General features: G+C 35.3%; 1 protein-coding gene across 1 annotated transcript; it reads right to left on the bottom strand.

Moving 5' to 3' along the window:
* Positions 1-2,137: 2,137 nt before the first annotated feature.
* On the bottom strand, positions 2,138-22,138 carry SLC4A1AP (solute carrier family 4 member 1 adaptor protein). The gene is made up of 14 exons (XM_015816641.1): positions 21,576-22,138; positions 19,961-20,147; positions 16,543-16,665; positions 14,820-14,880; positions 14,292-14,431; positions 12,920-13,080; positions 12,128-12,197; positions 10,161-10,350; positions 9,611-9,722; positions 9,123-9,336; positions 7,277-7,366; positions 6,305-6,360; positions 4,284-4,353; positions 2,138-3,535 (listed from the first exon to the last, which is right to left on the bottom strand). The coding sequence occupies exons 1-14, from the start codon at positions 22,134-22,136 to the stop codon at positions 3,486-3,488; spliced, it is 2,085 nt and encodes a 694-aa protein (XP_015672127.1). The 5' UTR covers positions 22,137-22,138; the 3' UTR covers positions 2,138-3,485.
* Positions 22,139-23,586: the final 1,448 nt, after the last annotated feature.

The following is a 23,586-nucleotide window of genomic DNA, read 5'->3' as shown; positions in this document are numbered from 1 at the left end:
ACTCCAATAGCTGACTAGCCTTTTATTTTATAGCAGAGCATTAACAAATCTGAACTTAATAATTATTTACCAGTATGCACAAAAATGGAAAGATACTTTAATTTCCACAATGGATGAATGGCTGGAAAAACTGATGGAACTAGCAGAGATGGCTAAATTAACTGTTTAATCAAAGAAAAGAACACATCCAACTTTATTTCTATATGGAAACTGCTTTTGGATTTTGTGCTTGAGATGGTAAAACATGAAACATTGACTATGGGTTTTGTTCATTAGACAGGTTTGTTGTTATAGAAATGCTAATACACATATTACATAAAACTACTAAGTTGAGGCTATGTTATTATATTATTTTATTGAGCTAAAAAGAGTTGGAAGTCTATAATTTTCTTTCTTCTTTCCCCCCTTTATCCTACACCTTCCCCTCCCCATTTTTCCACTATTTTCCTTCCTATTTTATACTTTGATATTTTAATAAAATATATTTACCATCCACATTAGAAACTTAAAGCACTTCTAAGCAGACAGTTTGACTTAACTGCCAATCCCTCTGCTATCTTGGCCGGTTTTTCCCATTTTTTTAAAGTCTCAAATCTTTCAATATTGACCAGGATCTCCTTTCCACAACAATTTAAATAACAAACTACTCCAATTCACCATTTTTCATATTCGTATATTATTTAGAGACCATTTTCTCAAGTAAAGTCTATAGGAGATGATGATTGTGTATGCTTTGATCCAATGGAACTGCTGTCTGGATTAATCTGAGGCTTGGCCCTATTACTATTTTAACTTTCAGTCACTGTGCTGTACCATATTTTTCCTGCCCCATTAATCTGGCTTGTATTTCCATCTTAATGTATGAAGCTGCTTTAAATCTGTGCAGAACTAAGCTACAAGCAATCAGGAATTTCTTTTTTTCATTTAACTCTTGTGGTCACACAGAGGGTCTGGCCACAATTATGTCTTGTGGAGGGAAGCTTATGTCACACAAGACTAAAGGAGAACATAGACAAGAACTTTCTGTAGTATGGAACAAAGAACAGCAGACTGAATTATCTAGAGTACCCACCCATGTGCAGGCCTTAATAATTTAAATCTTTCTGTGCCTTCTGGCATGAGAAAAAATGGAGGTGATGAAATACTGAAGAATGCTTTCTTGGATTAAAAAAAAAAGGATTTTCTATCATTTGTATTTAATATATAGGAGGAACACTGGAAGGGTATCTTGGGCATGATTTAGGTTGTAAAAATCTAGGTGGTCATTAGATGGCAGCAGAGGGACTTCTGTATCTCTAAGTCATTTTGCTGTCATCTATGGTCTTCCATATTTTGTAGCCTGGATATGGTATGCCTGACAGTAAAAATCTGTTGTTGTTTTTTACATCAACTTTGAGAGCAGTCACAAGTAGTCACAAATGTGTGACAGAAATGGAATAACTGTTGGAAGAGAACTTTAAATTATAGCAATGGCTAAAAAAACACCCTATAATTTTATAATATACTAATTCTGTTCTGGAATTAGTAATTCTTGCTCATACAAATTACTGAACACAGAACAGATGACTTAGATGAATAGATGAATGAATAGATGAATGAGAAGCTGTTGCCGAAGATGGTGGCTTATTTTTAAACAAATATAGGATAAACCAAGGATTTTGAACATTTGAAATTTCAGGAGCCCTCATCAATGCCAGATTTCATGAGGTTTAATTATTTTCAAACTGCTGCTTTATTGGACAAAACCAGTCCTAAAACTCCCACTTGGTAGAAGGCAAACTTTTATTTTGCCTTTCAGATGAAGACAGACTTTTGAAGTTGCCGCTTATTTTATTTCCCCCAGGATATTTCCTATATCCCAAGCTTAACTTTGTAGGGAAATGGGCAGAGCTCCCCAAAGCACGGGCTGCCACCAGCCGCCATGTTTTTCTAGGAATTTCAGAGGAATGAGGCATTTTGCAAATAACTCTAATGCTATTTTATCTGTACTTTACTTTGTCGCATGCCCATTTTCATTTTTCTTTAAAGATTAAAATTATTGGGACTCTAATCTTTAAAGGAGCCACATTGGAGATTTTAAAAATAAACTTCCCTCTGGGCCATATATTTCCAAAAGCTAGGGTTTTGCATAAATGTAAAATAAATATCGCTTAAATCTTTTTGCTAAAAGAGAAATGGTTATTAGTATGTGAATGTTATAGATGGAACAAAATGGAAGTGGATTCTTATGCATTAGATAATGGGCCCAGAATATGGAGGTTTACCATATTTCATAAAGTCTGTCTCAGGCCCAATCACACAGCCTTTCATTCACCCATAAGTTATGGAATTGGTCTAAAACTTCAGGACCATACTTATGAATTCTCCTTTCATTCTATGAATCGTGCAATCCTCACATTCCTACTTGCCAGTAAATCCATTAATATAACGCTGCAAAATGGCAGGTTTTATTTTACCATTAAAAGAAAAGTGAAACTAGTAAACATTTTCCAGTGCTTCCCCCTCTCTTCTCCTGTTATGAACTGGTTTCATTGTCACAAGTAATATGTTTACATACTGTAGTAGATAAGACTATTGTATGCCTCTAGCTTGTTTTTTCCTTTTAAATGCAATTTCTATCCTTTTCTCATATGGAACCTGATGCAACCTAAATGCAGAAATTATGATGTAAAAGCAGGTCTAGACCAAGGATAATTGCCTTTTGAGCAGAAACCTTGTTTTCTGGCTTATCCAAAAAGTTTCAGATACACTAATTCATAGTACTTCCATTCCTTAGCTTTTACTCTCCCAACTATCCAATGTTAGATATTTAACATTCTTTCAGGAACTGCTAAAGATTAATACATTTTTCCACCTGCATTAATACTAAACTACAACTGGCCAAGATATGAATGTGTTAGTATTTCACCTTCTTGTACAGGGGAAAAAGAAAAATATCAACAAAGAACCTTTACAAAAAAGACTGCGACAGAAAGGAAGGATAAAAATTAGCCTTGATTTCAGCAGCTCCAATCAGAGAGGGCCATTGGCAATTGTATTTTGTGGAATTACATACTTGTACATGCACAGGCAGAAAATATTTTGATAATCAATCCAAGCATCAGAGAATTTGAAGTAGCCCTCAGCATACATATTGACTAAATAGAAATTTATAACTAATTCCTTTTACATCAAGAAATAATTTACTTATTCCTTTACCCCTTTAGATCAAGAAATAATGTTAAAGAAATAAAAACAACCATTTTAAAAAAGTTTTTATAAAACCAACATTGCTATATCTATGTTACCTGTAAATTCTTAATTATCACCACTATATACACATTATACACACATTCACTTCTAAGGGAAAAACATCCTTAAGAAAGGATCAGGAATCATTAAACAGTGCTTAAGAAAATGAACAGAAATGTGTTGCTTGTAATTTCAATGGCATATTGTGCCAGTTATCATTTACTGTGCCATACTTCTTTACTTTTCAGAATAATTTAGTAGCCATACTTAGCATTTAGATGGGTTCTGCCATCACCACTTTGACCTGCTCAACAGAGAAAAGAAAACAGTATTTTAAAATTTGAGATTTTTTTTTGCTATAGTGCTTTTTAAAATAATTTGCATTACTGTTGTTTCAGTGATTTTATCTCAATGGTTTTTTAAATTTCTGCTACAAAGATAGTCAAGGCTGTTGCCATTATTTAAACTCTACCTTTCAATACAGCTAGGACCAAAACACCTTGAGCAGAAAATAATTAATACTGTCAAAGATGCTTTAGGGGCTGAATGGCATCATTCCTGCAAAAGCAGAGCCAGGCTTTACATAGAGGGAAGCAGCTTCAATTCCCTACCAAAATCCACTTGTGCCTATTATATTCAGAGACAGAACACTGATTTTGTCTATACTTGATTAGTATTTACATAACTCCATTTTGAAGACCAAACAGAAATCTATAGCATAACCCCCCTCAGAACATTCTGATTATATTTTGTTTATTCTGTACTTCAAATAAGTTAGGATTTTTTTTTGTATGTTATGTGTGTGTCTTTGAGTCTGTCTTGCTACTGGCAATTGCCTGGATAAGTCCCTGCAGTTTTCTTGGCAATATTTCAGAATTGGTTTGCATTGCCTCCTTCCTAGGATTGATAGAGAGTGACTGGCCCAAGGTTAGCCAGCTCACTTTGTGATTAAAATGGGACCAGAACACTTGTCGCTAAGTTTTATTTGTTCATATATAAACTATATTTTGTCAGCAACTCATGCTCCACAATTATTCTGAGTGCCCCTTTACCTTCAGGTGGTACCCATACACAGTAATCTGGATCATCTTCTGGGTAGTTTGAGGATAATGAATGCTGAATCTGTAGGACAGAAAGCAATTTACTGTTTGTAAATATATGCCAGTATGTAAAACCTTCATTGCATTGTGGGCACAATAGCCCTTGAATGGCAAACCAGAGATTATGCTGCAAAAAAGGGCAGAATCACATAAATACATTTTAAAAAATGACTGGAAGGCAAAATTTAAATTTAGTGCTCATTAAACGAATCAATAGAACAAATCTGTCAAATGTTAATTTTTGATAATATAATTATTAGTTCTGCATAATTTAAATTCTTCTTACAGGTTAACATACCAACTTATAATGATTCTCATCTCTTTGCAAAGCAGTTGATCCCAAGGTTTAAAATAGAGTAAACAAAAACAAAACCATCTCAAACCACTCTGTCCTGTATATAGAGATGTACTCAAGTCTTGAATATTTGGCAGTGACAAAACAAGAGAGAGACAGTGGAATATTGCTGGCAGCTGGATGGGGTAGGGGAGAATAATAGATGGAACACAACTTGTATATTCTCTGCGATCTAGAGTAGTGTTTCTCAACCTCAAAAATTTTAAGAGGTTGGACTTCAACTCCCAGAATTCCCCAGCCAGCTGTGAGAGTTGAAGTCTACATATTTTAAAGTTGATAAGGTTGAGAATGAGTGAGCCTGAAGCAAAAATGTACACTGGAGTATCAAAGTCATGTACTTGGCCAGTCATTATATGCCTAGAATTCATTTCCAATTATGATTTGAGGGCAAAGTACTGTTTTGTCAGACTGTACTCTGAGAGGGATTTATGAGAGGGATTTTTGTACCAAATGAAGGAAGAACTAAATAACATATAGGTTTTTCTTAGTTGGGCTTAAATTGAGGAAAATGCTAACAATTGTTTAATTGTTTCTACTGAAAGATTTCAGGAAAAGAATAAAAAAATTCTCTTATTTTAAATAGGATAATTTGCAGACATACCCTCAAAAACATTGCATTGTTATAAAAGATGCCGTGCTAGAGAATAGGGTTTTTTTTTTTAAAGTCTATTTTTGCTTTGTGAAGGAGAAAAAAATGCAGTATCTCCTGACTCATGCAGTACTGGATTACATACAGTTAAGCACTACAACAGATTTACAAAGCAAGATTGACAGCAGATGGTAAAACAGCTGCACATAATTTCTCTATCATTAGCTCTACTGCACTATGAAGGATGATTAGGTGAGATATTTTAATCACTGCTGGTTCAATGGAAACCAAGTATTTGAATTATAATCCTTTTATATAAGCTGTTGTAATGTTTGTGAGCAAAGCTACTATTCCCAAAATATCAAGAAGTATCTCCTTTTGATAAGTATAAAAGTTGTCCCTCCAAGCGCAGTACACTACAGGATCAAGCTGAGATAGGGAGACAATTGTGCTCAAATTTCCTTATTAAGCAATTCTTCTTTTAATTCATAAGGGAACTTCTCCCCTTCCCATCCCCCCCAAACATAGAGTATTAAGCATCTGTTATTGGTAACTATAAAGATGATTTATCTGGATTGGATTGCAGTGCCTCAGACCAAACTGGTGTGCAATCTGGGACTCACTTGGATTCACAGATCTTGTTCAAGGAAATCAAACATGGTGATTTCTAGACTGGACTACTGCAATGTGCTCTACAAGAGCCTCCATTTGAGAGCTTTTGGTAGCTGGAGTTGATGTAGAATGGGTAGCGGGTCAGTTGGTGGTGTTTATTTTTTGGTACCTCTAACGCTACTGCTCCGTGATTTGCACTGGCTACCAGGGTGCTTCAAGATACCATTCAAACTGCTGATAGTTTCTTGGTTATATTGATTGCTGTTATTTTTTGTGATTTTCAACTGCTATGGTTTTATATTTTTAAATGTTTTTATTATTTTAATGGTGTAAATTGTCCAAAGTAACTTATTCAAGATGGACTGCTATATAAATCTACGAAACAAACAAACAAAACGTTTTGTTCTTCCAACTCACCTTAGGTTTACTGCTATCTTTTTGATTTTTTGGCTTTGTTGCTGGCATCTCAGATGCTAGTAAAATAAACAATTGGAAAAATGAAGTTTATAATACAGATCTTAATTCTTTATTTTCAAAGTAAATAAATCTTTCTCTAAAAACAACACAGAGCAGGGAGTTGTTAAAATAAAGCACTGAGTCTTATCTGACAAGACAAAGAATGCATATATCCCAGAAATGTTTGTATCAGTAGGACTGTCACATTGCCTTTGTAATAATATATCTTAGGTGAAATATTACAATTTCTAATATTTTATCTGAAATATATTTTCCTTAGTTTATTCCTCCTTAAATTTATTTTGTTTCAATTGCTATTATACATGTAATTTTTAAATTATACTATCACTGATACATTATTCTTCTGTTAGGTTTCACTAATAAACTTTTATTTAAAAAAAAGGTATTCCACTGCCTGCTGGAAATAGTCCAACACTAAAGTACCATTTACTATTGTTTTTTCTCTTCATTATTCTGAAAAGGCTTGAGTTTCTAAATTAATGCTTTTACAAGAGCTGAGTTTTTATAGAGCACTGAAAGTCCAACATCTCACTGGATCTGCAAGGTGGTTAAAAAAGTTTCAGCAAGGATCAGCATGGCTGGTTTGAGTCTCCTGAAGTTTTCTGACAGCCTCTCAGGTGACTGGAAAAGCAACTTTAAGTGGCTGAGATTGAAATCAGAAATCTGGAGAAGCATCTTGCTGAAAGTTCAGCTCAGGCCTAGTGACTGGAAGCTATCCCCTTTATTCTAAATTTTGTAGTCATTGAATGCAAAATATTGTTTAAAATAGTGATCTTCTTAAGAGTCAATAACTTTTTTTCTCACCAGTTGTGAAATATAATTTGTTTCAATATCAATGAAATTATCATTTTGTCCTAGTGCTCATATTCTGTAGATTGTTCAAGAGACAAAGAGCTGCATAAAACTGCTTACCTTCTAGTTTTATCTGCAACTTATTCACTGGGCAATTATGATCTAATGGGCTTGTATCCTTGCTTGAAGATTCAGTCTGAGATTTAAATCCTATAAAAATATAATAGGAACCCCAAAATTTAGTTAATTAGGAATAGAAATAGAGTTTTATCTAATTAAAGCAGCTTTTCCACTATACACAACGATAGTGCAAAATAAAGCAAATGATAAGAGGTTTTCAGTGATCTCCAATCAATAAAAACAGGGAACCTTAAAATGTGAAAATGAAATTAGGTCGTATAAAGATAAAATATAAAACGTATGGATTTTTTTTTAAAAAAATGGGGATGTCAAATAAGAATTAAGGCTGCCTTATTGTGTATGTATGCACAATATACAGTTAATACTGCACGTTTTGATTGTGATGAATGGACCACCATGTTGCTTCTTCTGATTCCCCACCCCCATCTGCCCAGGCACTCCTAAACAAAGTGCACAAAAAAGCTAATGTATAACTCAAGCTATTACAGATATTGCATTCTGGACTGTCTGGGCAGAGCTGTATTAGTTCTGAAAAAGATACTTTGCAACTGATACCAACTCAGTTCTGTACAAGAAAATTAATCAGTAAACATCCTCAAGAGAAAGAATGATTTCTTTTTAACTGCCCTCTGACAGAAAGCTTGCCTAGGGTCAGTACTACAATCTTTTTGGTGATAGGTTAGACTTCTATTTTTGCAGGCATTTTCATTATTTCTTAAAGTATTACAAATATAGTTCTATTTTTACTATTGACTGATTTAGTTTTAAGTTTTTTCTCTATACCACAATTAGGTAATGTTTTTGTATTAAATTTATAATCTTGCTATTTTGTAACCACATTGGGTTGATGCTACAGAATTTAAAATTAAAAAAAAAACATTCTGGATAATATGAGAGTTGTGCATGTTTCATATAGCCACTGTATTGTACTGGTCAAGGTTCGTCCACTTGATCCGGGGAGTTCCACTCAATAAGGATTCTGAGTCCCTCTCTTGGATCTGATTGAGCCAAACACCCTCTGAAGTTTGAGAAATAATGAATTTTGCTGGAAAGAGACTTAGATAATAGTAATGCTGGCTAATACATATGGAAGATATCACCCCAATGAAATGTACCCCTATCACCCCAATGGGTCTAAGCATTGCATGGCTGCAATCATTTCACAAGGTAGTCACTCTCAGCAATGGTTTCAGTGGTGCCACCTGTGCAATGGGTGTCACCAACTTTATCTTTATATCTACCTTCGACTGTTACCACAGAAGAGTGAAGCAGAGGGACCTCATGTGTTTTGGTGCTCAACCCCTCCCTCCCATTTGTCTGGACATCCTTTTTACCCCATTAGTCCATTAAATTGAACATTTACTGTATTAAGGAAACTAGAAGTAGTGGTGTGTTTTAAGGACTACTACCAGATATTTTATACCACTAGATGTCAGGAAAGCTGCAGGTTTCAATTTAAGAGTAAGATAAACACATGTCAATAAAATGCAAATGTGTATATTTGATATTACCAAGGGGGGGTTTGGTCTGCCTTCAAAATTTCTAATTAGCTGCTCCTAGAAAATGAAGCCTTTTCCAGCAACACATGTAAAAATTAGGTGGGGCTTCCATGACAAGGTTCTAGCCATCTTAACTTTTTTGATCTCCCGTGGATGCCTCTAAGAGCATCGATTCTGGACTATTTCACATGCACGCACAGAGGCTAATAAAAATGACTAAATCTTCATATTCACTTGCTTAAGTTTAAACTAATTAAAATATGTGCAAGTTGAATGAATATTTAAAAAAAACCAGTATAAATAATCATCATTAAGGAATTCCATACTTTGGTTTCTGGGTGAATAAGAAGTGGAAAGGAGATTCCCTTCTTTAACTATTTCTTGTGTTGCAGTTTCCATCTTTGTGTTCTGTGAGCTTTCATTTAAACTGTAGTTCACATCTTCCTCCTCCTCCTCCTCTTCTTCCTCCTCTTCTTCTGGCCCCTCATCTTTCATCTTTAATAGGTTTACCGGTATATCTGGACGTTTCATGGGCAGTTTCTATATTGTAAACAGAAATTACAGTAAAGATTGTTTTTCAACTGACATTGAGAAATAAGGAAAATTGGAAAAGGTGCCATTAAAAGCTGGCCTTATACATATTTCTAGGAATAAGGAGTTAATGATGTATGGTTTATTTCAGAAAATATATAGTTCCTAAACTAAACACGTGAGATGCAAACTCTGAAACCCCGTGGCAGCTTTCCCCAATACTATCACAGTATTGTGTACTTGGAAAAATTAAAACCCACAGCTTTTTCTTCTTCTTACTTACCCCTACGGTCCCTGTTTTTAGTCTGAATTTGCTTCCCCCTTTCATGGCACCAAATAGAGGTAAAGTTAGCTTTTTGGGCTTATTTTGAGATTCCAGATCTTGATTCTCAAGCCTATAGAAAATAAATAAATTTTAAAAATGAAATATATCAAAAAATTAACATCAGATATTGAAGGATTAAGTTTATTCATACGGATAACCTACAAACAGAGTCCTACATCTCTACTTGGACTGGCTTCAAGCAGTACAGGTTTATATGACTGATGGGAGCCCAATGCAACCAATCAAGTCCAGTTCACACAACAGTGCATTTCTTACCTCAAGCATGAACTCCTGTGTCTCTTGCAATTGCTCAGGATTAAACATTACAATGGTATCTGTACCACCCATAATTAATGCAAACTATAATTTAAATTGAAGCCAGATTATTTCAAGTTCAAATATTACCTGTATTCCATTACAAGTGCATTTAATGGTTAAAGTACAGTATATTACATATTTAAAATAAAAGGAAAAGTCATACTGATTAGTGCCCTGTAATCAGACTCACTGGGACTTCAGCTCCGGCATGGATGTAGGGGTAACAATCTTAATTAGTCCTTTCAATCGCTGCTGTTCCTTCCTCAGTTCAAAGGTTCTCAAGTGAAGCTTTTTACGTGTCACACTGTCTACGGAACATTCTGACTTGATTTCAGTCATGAATTCATCCAGTGAATCCTGAGTTGCTGAATGGGACTGTGCTATGGGAAATTATGTATTAAAACATATATGTGAAATACATATTCAAATATATTTGTAAATAAATAATAGAGAATATCTGCAAAAATCCTACAGTGTTTCAATGCATTTTTGTATCCAATTATTCTTATAACAGTTTTTGTGGCAATATTCTCCCTTCTCCTTCCCATTTAAAGATTAAAATAATATTGATTTATTTAATCATATTACTATTTTTTAAACAAAGGGAATTCTAAAATCAACCTGTCCTATGTAAAAACAAAACTTTAGGCTTTGTAAAGTCACAGTACATGTTAAACTTTAAATCTAATGCAAATAAGCATCTTATGGTTTATACTTCCCAAAACATGCTAAGATAATGGCTAGATATAGCTCCATTTTAATTCACACAAAAACTCAGTCATATTTAAGACTAATTCCCAAGAATGGATCTCTCAATCTCACTGTCACAGGACTGTTTTCTTTCAAAAGAAATATACCGTAATCCTATTTCTAATATGCATTTTAAAATATAATTTGAATCTGGAAAAATATGTATATATAGTTATATATAAAATAAAAGCAAACAATATTATTAACTTAAATAATGTTGATATATTTTGAACTGCATTGCCTTTTATATACTATCCTATTGAAATTTTTAAAAAGTGTTATAAAAATCCAAGAATTCTCATACCAGTAAGAGAACCTTCCTCTCAGAAAATAAGAGAATATTTGCCCTGATTCAGGAATTGCAATTTTCATTGAAAACATATATTATTTAATATATAGCAACAGGTCAGGATTCTGTCATAGCATCTACAGGCTGAGGGAGTCTGGATAGGGACAAACAGCCTTCAGCTCAACCCAAGTAAGAGTGAATGAGTGTAGATATGGAGGCTATTTGCTCTGGAAAATCTAACATCATTCGTTCTGGATGGGGTTATGCTCAGACAGAAGGAATGTAAAACTTGAGTATTCTGGGGCTGCCTTTGAACATTGCATGGCAGTGCAAATAATTATGTGTTGTACCTCCTCATCCTTCTTATTGACTTCAGTCAATTAGGAAAGTGTCAGTCTGAGTCACTTACAAATGTTATCTGATATTCTAGACTTAGAAAGTATCTCAGCCCTTTTCCCTAGATAATGGTTCCGGCATATATCTATGAAGGTCATCTTCCTTACTCTCTACACTCTAGCTCTATTTATCTGATATGGATGGCATGCTCCATGTCCCATTAATTAAACAATCTCACCTTGTGAGATCCATACCACATGCTTTCTTTATCGAAACGCTCGACATATGGAACAGATCTCCCTCTACCTTGTGAGACTTTAGAAAAGGCCCCAGAGACCAAAAATATGACATGATAAAATCAATGATCTTTTTTATCTGGTTAATTATCTTTTTTCTCTAGTCACTGCTGAGTCAGTTAAATCTATGAAAATACACTTTATACTATTACAAGTTGGTGGCAATAAAAAATTCTTTCAACGTTTGTACGTTAATCAATCGTATTCTACAAATTGACTCTGCACGATGCATAAAATATTAATGAAGGAATGAGTTCAAAATAATTTTATTTATTTATTTAGAAATGCATTTGCCACCCATCTCATTTCAAAGTGACTCTGGGCAGCTTACAACATAAAAATAATACTTTCCGTGATCCATATTGTTAGTCTCATTTAGTTTTTACTCCATTTTTAAATTTTTAGGAATCTGTGCAAGACAGCCTGCACTCATATATACAATATGTTTTCAATTTTATTAGTTTTATAATAATCTTATAGTCTTACTTGTCCTTGAAGACTTCAGCTTCTCTGCTATCTCAGAGAGCTCTCTCTCACCTGCATGTAGTTTTGCAATCTGTAAACAGATAAGATATCCATGGTAGGTCAGAGCTCAATGCTGATTTGTTTTATCTTTGTTTTCAAAACTAATTTTTATGTTGTTCTTCCCCAGAGTTAAATCTCTCTTCCCATACGTTTCTTCTTTTTACTATCTATATTCATTTTTTACTCTGGTGTCCTGTTTTCTCTTGTTTTTACTATACATTTTTATAGTTACTGTAAATCATTTTGAGATATGCAGAATAAGCTGTATGAAAATATCTTTTATAAATACAGAAGACAGAAAAAATGTATCTATGATGCTATCGTATTATTTTCAATAGTGACGAGAGCGTTTTGCTCTGTTACAAGGCAAATCTATGCATCTATTAAGGCACCATGAAACAAGGACATTTTTTTAGTAATTTTGTTAATTAGTAATTCTGCTTTTGTCTCTCTGCTTTCTTGACATTATGGTTTAGTGTTAGATGTCTTAATTCTGTAGCATGTCAAAATACCTTGAGGCATGAATGCTATTTGAATAAAATAATTTTTGTAACCATATATTTGTAACCATAATTTTTGTAACCATATATTCAAAGTATTTTAAGTTATATAACTTTTCTTAAGAAAAAAAATCACCTAATATAGCTGCAACCCTAGGCATGAATGATGCTTAAATAATTTTATACTATCATTTTTTTTTCTAACAGCAAGGCTAACAAAGCCGAATGAATCACTTGCTTAATTTGCTTTTACCAATGAATCATATGTTTCTGGCTTTTCATCTATCTTTCCAGCTTTCTTCATTCTGTTGAGTCGTTTCTGTTCAATAACTCCTGTCCGATCAAGGAATATGTCATCATCACTATCGTAGTAGTCTTCTTCTTCCCAATTCTTTGCTTTTCTTTTCCGGGAAACTAAGAGAAAAGAATTTATATTTTTATTTAATTATCAAATTTCTACAATGCCTAGCTCACCTATATGACTCTGGATGGTTTACAAATAATCCACACATAAATTTGCAAGTAAAATATTGACAAAAGAAACAAAATGCAAACAAATGGAGGCCAATAATCTATTTTATCATATTATTTCACACATTTTTTTTAAAAAAGCATGTCATATAAGATCACTTATTTACAATGAAAATAACAAATATAAGCAATATATTATGAGGATTGAATGACTCTAATGTTGTAAGTTGCCAAAAGATGGTAATGCTGATATACTTGAAGCTCTAATACAGTGGTTCCTGAACTTTTTATCATTACACCTCCTTTTAGTGTAAACTTAATGTATATACCTCGCCTAAATAACCAAACAACAAAATGTACAGAAATGAACAATGAAAATGATACAATGAAACTTTGGGTAAGGTGGTTGTAACCATGTAGAACTAAAAAGTTCTTCACACTTTCCCTGAATTCTGTCTATAAATTCTCAAGGGACATACACCTCAGTTTAGGAAACCACGTTCTAACATTTTGTTGACATCTGTTCTTTCACTTCAGTGGGCTGCAAGTTGGTATGAGAAAAGTTGTGTTGCTAATGTTTATGAAATGGAAGCTTGCATTAGTACTTGTGTATGTGCATTTCTGACTGCTGAAGGAATCCTTCCAACTGAAATTCACCACAGAACATGTGTTTATGGCAATGACTATATTAATATAAGTCACCCAAGAGACGAATAACTGCCAGGACCTCACTGAAGAAACAAAGCTTTAAGATTCTTGTCTTTTGCTGGCAAATGTGGTGATTATATGAAGAAGTAAAATATTGTACAGGTAACAAAAGAGATGAGTCAAGGATTATTTTCCTATTTCATTTATTAAAATATCCATATTTAAATTGAAGTTATTGATATAGAAGGCTTATTTTTCGATGAACTCTTGTTTAGAGCTCCTTGTCAAATAGTGAGGTTAAAAAAATCTTTTAAACAGTAAACTAAACTCAGAATGATGATATGTCTGCAAGAAAATAATGAAGCCCTAAGAGTACCAAGGACTCCACAGTAAACTACATTTAGCCATACTGCAAGTAGGATAAGCATAAATTTACAAACTTTCATGATAACAAGACTGCTTCATGAAGATTTCTGCTGAGAAAAAAATCTGGCGGCATAACTTACCTGCCTCTTGTCGCAACACACCCCTAGCATCCAATATTCTGCAGGCTTCCAATGCACACTGGATCATTGTTTCTTTTTTCTTCCCTGAATGAATAGCTTCTGCCACAAGCTGTTTCCCTGAGGCATCATCTATAGGCAGCCTATCCAATTTAGTGGGATGAAAGTATAAAGCAAAATCAACAATTCAGTCAATTCCTCTTTTTTGTTTTTTAAATCAAACATTTTAAAATTGCCTTAAGCAAAATATTTGTTATTTTAAAAGCAAGGTATTTAGTTATTTCAAATTATTTTTCCATTTCAGATATATTAGTAAAAACCTCTCTGGCATAGGTATAATAGACAAATGAAAACAAAAAATAGACAAAATAAATGCAGAAACCCAATCAACTAACCAGAACCAGCCAGAAAATAATACAAAACAAAAAACCTACCAACACTCACACCTGCCCCAAAATAATTTTCAATTATCAATCCATATCTAGAATTGAATGAATATACACAAAATTGTTGCATAATATACATACATACTTCACCCTACAAAGCCAGGTGCCTGTTCCATGGGAATCAAATTCATATTCCAATTCTTCACCTAGATAAAAAAGGGAAAAGGGAATCAAACTATTGGTTTTAAAAGACAGCTTTTTATATCTATATTAATCAATATTTTATTACTTTTGTAAACTTGTTAGTTTAATTAAATACATTAAACCATTCTGGCACTTCCAAAATGACTGAAACGTTAAACATTTGAAATCTTTAAGTAGTTATCTGGTTGTTAAATGCTACTAGCTCTGCATAAAATTTCATCTGAGAATTGCTATGTTTAATTTGGATCCATTTACCAATTAATAGTAAAAGCTACATTCAACACTATGCAAGCAATTTCTTTTTATTCTCCTCACTTGCTCATTAGGTCTTCAGCATCAACCAATATGCAGATGATACCTGAAGTCTCCACTTTACTAATTTGGTCTACACAGATATCTGTATCAAGTAGTGCTGGATGTGACATTATTTGGCAAATGACTGAAAACCTGATCTACCATAGTACTAATGAGATGTTTTTAGTAAGTGAAATGCAGCCTTGTGGAGCTCCATGTTCTTTAACAAAAAGAGTGTTCCTTAATTCATCTTTGTTCTTAGATGGTTATATACCTTCATACAATCAGCTGCATCATTTCTTGAAAACCACAAACTTGATTACTATTAAATGTCCTAATTAGACAACTCCAATACATTTTATAATAATTCCTTCTAAAAAGAGTTTGTTAATAACAGCAAGTGTGTGTAGATGTGGCCAAGCTGTTGTTTAACTCCACTATTAACTACTGAAAACAGTTAGCTTGTTTTTCAGGTTAGTTAAAAAAACCTCAACAATTTGAGAACTTAAAAACTCAGCAGCATTATATTTTCCTTCATGGGAGGCAGGCAGGCAGGCAGGCTTCCTATAAAGCAGGGGTGTCAAACTCATGTGACATGACATGTCATGACGTATCACGACTTTTTTCCATTGCCGGCAATGGGGTGGGTGCGGTTTTGCTATGATGCATCCGGCCTGTGTGTGGGCTGGCAGTTTGACACCCCTGCTATAAAGGCTGAATAGTGATCTGTCTGAAATGCTTTAGCAGATCTTGCACTAAGCCAGTGGTTCTCAACCTTTTTAATGCCGCGACCCCAACCGGTCGTAAGTCGAGGACTAAACCGGTCGTAAGTCGAGGACTAAACCAGTCGTAAGTCAAGGACTACCCAACCGGTCGTAAGTCGAGGACTTTCCCTGCCCGGGAGCGCTGCGCATGCATGGTTCCTCCCCCTGCGCTGGCCGAGGCGTAGCTGGCAAGTGGCAGAGACGGAGCAGGCCGACCACCAGCTGGCCCAGCCCAAGGGAGGTAAGGCACCCACCGGAAAAGGGGGAAAAAATGGCGGACAAAAAAAAATGGCGGACAGCCTTGCTTGGCGACCCCCGTGAAATGGTCGATCGACCCCAAATGGGGTCCCGACCCACAGGTTGAGAACCACTGCACTAAGCAATGGGGCTGGATCAGATGACTTGTAAAGCCTTTTCAACTCTATAATTCTACTTGAATGTAGAGATTCAACATATGCTACTGGTTTCATAGTTTTTATGTTTTACTGGCATAAAACGATTCTTTAATATGCTGTAAATTAAACAGGCAAAGTCAAAATGACAGAAATAAGTCATTCTTTGGAACACTAGAAAGAAACAAATGCACTGGATATTTTTGGCTAGTACCTTCTCTATCAAAAAAACCTTGCAATGCTTTTTTGGGATCTTTCATATAAAAGGCTTCTTGATCCTCTTGAAACTCAATAGCAATTGGATTTTCTTCACCCTCTTCTTCTTTTGCATCTTCCCCTGAAAAATAAATCAGGTAGAATTGGGCATCAGAGATGATTCATAAGACAAGAACATAAAACTTTGACCTAACTTAGCATGACTAGCATTCTATTCTCAGAGTTGCCAGTCAGATGCTTATGAGAAATCGAAATTGAGACACATTGTAGATTACACTTGTCTTCATGCTCTTCAGAATTTTTTAGAAACATATTGTTTTCAATACAGGAGAAATTATAGCCATGATTAGTAACCACTGCAACCTTTCATTTCATACATTTATCTAGTTCCATTTTGATATCAGTCGTACTTTCCAGAAACAAATTCCAAATGTTAAATGTGTGTTGTAAAGTAGTATTTTTGTTCCCATTTCCAATATTTTTATTTCCAAATGAAAAAAGTTTCATTTAAGGATATTGTGTTCTAGGACAAGAAAGGGGAAGAAAACCTTTTTCCAGGTTAACTTTCCTTGGACCATGTGTGAATCATATTACTTGATTATTTTTCATGGGCTGAAAGTTGTAACATTTATTTTCAGCATCTAAAAGGTTTTCATTCTAAAAGGTTTCATTCTAAAAGGTTTTCTTTTTAATGTGTTGCCTACTACTATTTTTGTGCAATATTACCAGCATCAGAGACTGACTGCATTATAACATTGACAATTTTGTTATAGATCACTTTCTTAATAATTCCTTACACAGATTCTGATTTATTATGCATTGCTTTTTTCCAACTATGGGAAAAGTAATATTTTCATCCAACTGTCTTTCATAATCCTGAGAACATTTTGTTATGGGTTATCATCTATTAGGAGTTTTTGCTTCACTGTTTGCATTCACAGAATCACATTTGCCACTTTATTGCCCAACTTCAGTTCTATTAATTTGGAGAGATTGCTTTGTATCTCCTCCTCCTTGCTCTAGCCATCTAAATTATTTACTGATATCTGTGCATTTCACCACTGACTTCAAATATAACCTATTTTTATAATTAAAAAGTACTAATTCTATTACAAGGGCTTGAATGATCTCACTGTTGAAATTTCTCCACTGTGAGATCATCATTTATTCCTAGTCTCTTCTTTCCTTTAGTTAATTAATGAGATGTTTATAAGGAACCTTTTCTCTTAGTACATTACTGGTTATTTTGTTATTTTGCTCCTACAGTACTTTTTAGCACTGTAATAAATCTCCAGAAGAACATAAAAAAGCAGTATTTTTATTATGAGTTATAAAAACTCCTTTTCACTCCTGTACTGAATTTAATGGACAGACATGATCCGTTTCAGATTCCCCCAAATTTTGCCATTACAAACTGAATGATCCATCATCTCTAGAAAAGAAAATTACTTCAAGGACAAATGACTCAATTATCTGACACAGTAAAGTTTTAGAAAAGCATTTCAAATAAATTCAGTCAAATGAATTTATAAATTAAAAATCTGAATATAATGAATTTATCAAAGTAAATCTATTTTAGGAAAAATGCATGAATATTCAGTAGATTAATTCAGAAAGTTCAGACTATCCAAGAAGCTCTGATACAGTTCTACAAAGGAATTATTGAATCTGTCATTTGCACCTCTATAACTGTCTGGTTTGGCACTGCAACCAAACAAGACCGACACAGACTTCAACGGATAGTTAGAACTGCAGAAAAAAACCCTGTTACCAGCCTGCCTTCCTTTGAGGATCTGTATATTACATGAACCAGAAGGAGGGCTGTGAAAATATCTACAGACCCCTCACATCCTAGACATAAATGGTTTCAACTTCTTCCCTCAAAACGACACTATAGGGCATTGCACGCCAAAATAACTTGACACAAGGACAGTTTTTTCCCCATGCCATCACTCTGCTAAACAACTAATTCCACAACACTGTCAAACTACCTTGTAGGGCTAGTATTATTATTATCCTTATCATCTTTCCTATTACCTATTTCCTTATCTTCTTATGACTATAATTCTGTTGCTTGTATCTTATGATTTAAATTGTTTTATTTAGTATCTGAGTATGATTTATGTTGATTGCTTATTTAGTATCCTATGACTACAACTGAGTGTTTTATCTTATGATTTATGATGAGTGTATTTTATGATTATGATCATGATTTATCATGTTTCTTGTATGTACACTGAGAGCTTATGCGCCAGATATAAAATCCTTGTGTGTCCAATCACACTTGGTTAATAGAGTTGAATTCTGTTGTTCTATTCTATTCTATTCTATTCTATTCTATTCTATTCTATTCCATTCCATTCCATTCCATTCCATTCCATTCTCAATAATAATTTATGTTTGGGAGATAAGATGGTATCTTATATTTCTTTAGCTTATATATCAAGCCTGAAATAATAAGCAAATTTATCTTTCTCAAATGGATCACTTTCTTCTTAGCATGGTTCCTACAGATCATTCAGTAAAATCCATTACAGGTAGTTCTCGACTTAAAACAGTTCGTTTAGTAACCATTCAAAGTTGCAATGTCACGGAAAAAAGTGTCTTATGACCATTTTTCACACTTATGACCGTTGTAGCATCCACATGGTCACATGGTTTACATTCAGATGCTTGACAACTGACTTACTTTTATGATGGTTGCAGAGGTCCAGGATCATGTGATTCCCTTTTGCGACCACATGACAAGCAAAGTCAATGGGGAAACTGGATTCACTTAACAATGTGTTACTAATTTAACAACTGCAATGATTCACTTAACAAATGTGGCAAGAAAAGTTGTAAAATGGGGCAAAACTCACTTAACAAATTTCTCAACATAAATTTTGGGCTCAATTGTGGTTGTAAGTTGAGGACTACTTGTAAAAGGATTGATAAAGAAACTATTTGACTGCATACAATCTATGCTATGCTCAATTTACATCTGATATGATTTTGGGAATTTTTAACATTAAATAGATTTAATTTTAATTTTAAAAAACCCCACATTTTGCTTCTGATTTAGAGTATTGTGAAATATAAAGATGACAACCAATCAGAGGTATAAATGTGGATTCTCTGAATATAAAGCACTTGCTCATACATACCTGGATCCATTTCCCTAGAACTAAATATAATGCATATATCTAGACATTTTCTCTTAGCACATTACTGGTAAACACAAGTTATATTAGATCATTCCAATCACATTTCATACAAAGAATTTATAAAAGAACTTGAAACAGAATATGGCTGAGGAAAGTAGTAAATAGGATTCAAGTCAAAAGCAAATTGCATCTGCAAAGTGACATAGCAAATCATTGCAAAATAAGCTCCATGAAAACATATCATTGGAGATTCTGGCAACAAATTCTTACCCATTCCCCAGGAACAGCTTAAATCATTCCGACTATTTTCACTTTTTTTAATTTCCATTTCTTTTTGATCCTCATCAGAATCATCACCCAGCATAGTTTTTTCTAACTTGGCCAGTTTCTGCTTACGCAGATCTTTCAGCTGTGTTACAGTCAGTTCTGATTCCGGCTCTTGATCCTCCTCTGGGCCCTGGGGATTAAAATTATGAATTTAAAAACTATTCGCCAAGAATTAATCCCATTCAATTAATTGCATCTTACTTTTCAGTGAGTATAACCCAAGTTTCATAGATACTGCAAAAATAATACTGTGCAGGATAACATTCACATCATAGAAAAATCAGCATCTTATTCTAATTACCAGCATTGATGCTTAAAGCTATCAGACATTTTCTGAAGACAGTGAAGACAAGTGTGATTTAGTACTGGAAAAAGTCTGATGCAAGTTGCAAATGAGAATAATGAAAGCTATCAAAGGAGCTTTGTAATGTGCAAATAGCATATTCAATCAGCATATTTATTCTAACATTAAAAATGTAATCTTTCCATATTTTCTGTCTGCTTTTTGACATTGTTCACAAGAGGATTTTGTATTGTTTCAATTATGTATTTATGTATAATAGTAAAAGACTCAGATCTCCCCCAAAATAAAAAATAAAAACATAAATAAAATATAAAATAATTGAAAATAATAAACTAATAAATTAAAAAGAAATAAAAAAGAAACTCAAAGGGCAGACTCGATGGACCACTAGGTCTTTTTCTACCATCGGTTTTCCATGTTTCTATTTGCTTTAAAAATATGTAATAATAAAAAAATCTGTCTAGCCCTTTCTCATGTTCAATACAACCCCTCAATATATAAAATCTATTATAATATACTATAATGTACTATATATACTGTAGTATATACTGTATTGTATATAATAAACTGTACTTATGTACAACAGCCCACAACATTACACAATCACTGGTATTTCTTATTTTGCTGTGAAATATTGTTCTTCCTATTTGTCTCAGAGTACTATAAAAAGCCAATCTGGTATAGTGAAGAAAGCACCAGTCTAGAAAGCAGAAGAATTCTTGTCCCTTAAGCACAAAGCCAATTGGGTGACTTGGCCCTATCATTCTCTCTCAGCCTTAGGAATCAGGCATTGGCAAACCAAAATATTTTGCCAAGAAAAGCAGGAGCTTGTCCCGGTAGTTGGCAGGAGTCAACACTGACTTGAAGACACCAAAACTAAACAAAGCAAAAACAACCCCCTCTATAATACATTCCAGTATCAGGCATGGATAGAATCAACTTCCAAGTACCTTATTACCTTTGGAAGTCATACATCATAAAGGCAAAATAAACGTGGAAAATAATAATAATATAACTCCTATAAACAAAAACGGCAAAGCATATATTTAAAAAATATTGTGCCTCTGAACTGCCTCTAGAACTAAAGACTAGCTTACGGGGATAAACTTACGAGACAGCTATCAAATTCTGGGCAACATTTCCACGGGATACATAATTTTTTCCTTTAATAATAAGGAGCGATACTTGAGTCACCCGGACACGGGCTCTCTTGCCTAGAGGCTGGGCAGGCTGCTCCCTCGGCCACTCGCTCACCTGCAAGATGAAGAGGCGGCTACTGCCCCCGAAACGCAAGACGTAACCCACTCGGACGCGACAGTAGGTGCGGGGAGGGACCCTCGCTTTGTTGAGGAAGGTGCCGTGGGCGCTGTCCAGGTCGTAGACATACAGGCCGGGTTCGGGGCTCTCCGAAGCCAGGGGCTTTTCCCCTTCAGCGGAGCTCCGTGGCGGCCGGCGCTGAAGCACGGCGTGGTGCCGCGACACGCACGGGTGAACCAAGGAGAGGTCGCAGTCCGGCGCGCGGCCTACTAGGATCCGGCTCTGGCCGACGAGGCTGATGCGGTCTAGGACCGCGCCGCCTTTTACCGTCTCCAGGCTGTAGCCGGATGAGTCCTCTTCTGAGGGGCAACCTCCCCACGGCGGCTCCTGATACTCGGGAAGGACAGGGGGAGAGGGGCCTACCGCAGGGCCGTGGGGGCGCTTAGGAGCCGCCCCCTCGGCTGCCTTTCCTCGAGCGAGAGAAAGAGGCAACGGAGGGGGCAAAATCGGCTTCTTAAAGTCTTCCGCCACATTACCCTCTTCTGTGGGAGCCGCCATCTTAGCACGTCCGCTTCTCCAACGGGTCCCCCAGGAAACTGCTTGGCTGGCTCTTCGGTTCCGGGAGAAGCGGCCTTTCCTGTAGGGGGGTGTGCTCCTTTCAGGCTGCTGCGGAGTGAAGCGGGCGAGCGGAAAGGAAAAAAAGAAGAAGAAGATGCGCCCGTAATTTAGGGCCAAACGCTGGGCTCTATTTGGTATTTCCAAAGAAGTATCCCTAAGTTAGCCTTGAGGCATTCCTGAGGTTGGGATCTTCCTGAATTCGGTTTCGTCGAGCATTGCGGTACTGAAAGTGTTTGGCACGGTAAGGCCGCGCGGGGACCCGTTGTTGCTACGATTAAGTTGATGCCAGAGGCACGGGTTGAAAACTCAAACCTATACAATCTCATTCAATGGATGCAACCCACTTTATGTGGTTCCTCATAAAGAATCCGGGCAGCATTCGGATGTGGAACAGCTGTGCGGGCTTCTTTCTTTTCGGGATTAAGTCCTGTGCACCAACTTTTCTCCAATCTGATGCGCACGTCGGATGTGTGCGGATATTCACATTTACAGAAACGATGGCTACTCGCAGTGTTTCTCAACCTTGACAATTTTAAGGCATGTGGACTTCAACTCCCAGAATTCCACAGCCAGCATTGCTGGCTGTGGAATTCTGGGAGTTGAAGTCCACATGCCTTAAAATTGTCAAGGTTGAGAAACACTGTAACTAGAGGATATCAGGTTGAAGAACGTTTGTAGACAAAACTGTATTTCTGCACTATAAAGTTGACCATATATATTCAGTCCTATGGTGTTCCGTGGCCTTTACCGCCAGAGGAGTGTGGACAGCATTTTAGTCACTCTGTAGCATGTCAGCCCTAAAATCAGACCAAGATCAACTTGATCTTGATCTAAGATCAGACTGAGAAATTCATATTGAGACTAAAACTACTTTTATTAAATTTGGCTACAGTAACAGAAACTTGCAGTTTTGTTTTTGGTTTACCACCTCCCTCTCTTAGACTATGCCAATTGGGAAGATGCCTGGGTTATTTCTGTATTCCTCCATTTTTCTTTTCATTGCTTTGGTAATGGATCTTAGAAAACTTTTAAGAGCTAGAGCTGTCTAGAATATAAATCCTTTAGTCTACAATGTGTGGAGAGTTAATCAAGGTTAAAAAATTATATACTTAGAATCCAGTCATAAATGTGAACAACAACAACAAAATATTTCCACCGCTCATAAGTTGTTTTGCCTATTTACAGGACATGGAACCTATATGAGGGAGCATAAGTTCAAAGTCTGTCGTCAATTTATGTGAGTGTGAACACATTTTATTTATCAAATTTAGGTACTGCCCATCTCACTTTCAGAGTGACTCTGGATGGTGTACAGTTAAAAGTATAAAAACATAAAATATAAAAACATTTAATGAATATAGATTTCATGTAATAAAAATGAACAGAATAA

Source organism: Protobothrops mucrosquamatus, unplaced genomic scaffold (genome assembly GCF_001527695.2).
Source record: "Protobothrops mucrosquamatus isolate PMUCROS unplaced genomic scaffold, P.Mucros_1.0 scaffold473, whole genome shotgun sequence".
NCBI lineage: Eukaryota > Metazoa > Chordata > Lepidosauria > Squamata > Viperidae > Protobothrops > Protobothrops mucrosquamatus.
Note: the sequence above shows the minus strand (reverse complement) of the source record. Positions and strands in the feature narration are given on the sequence as shown.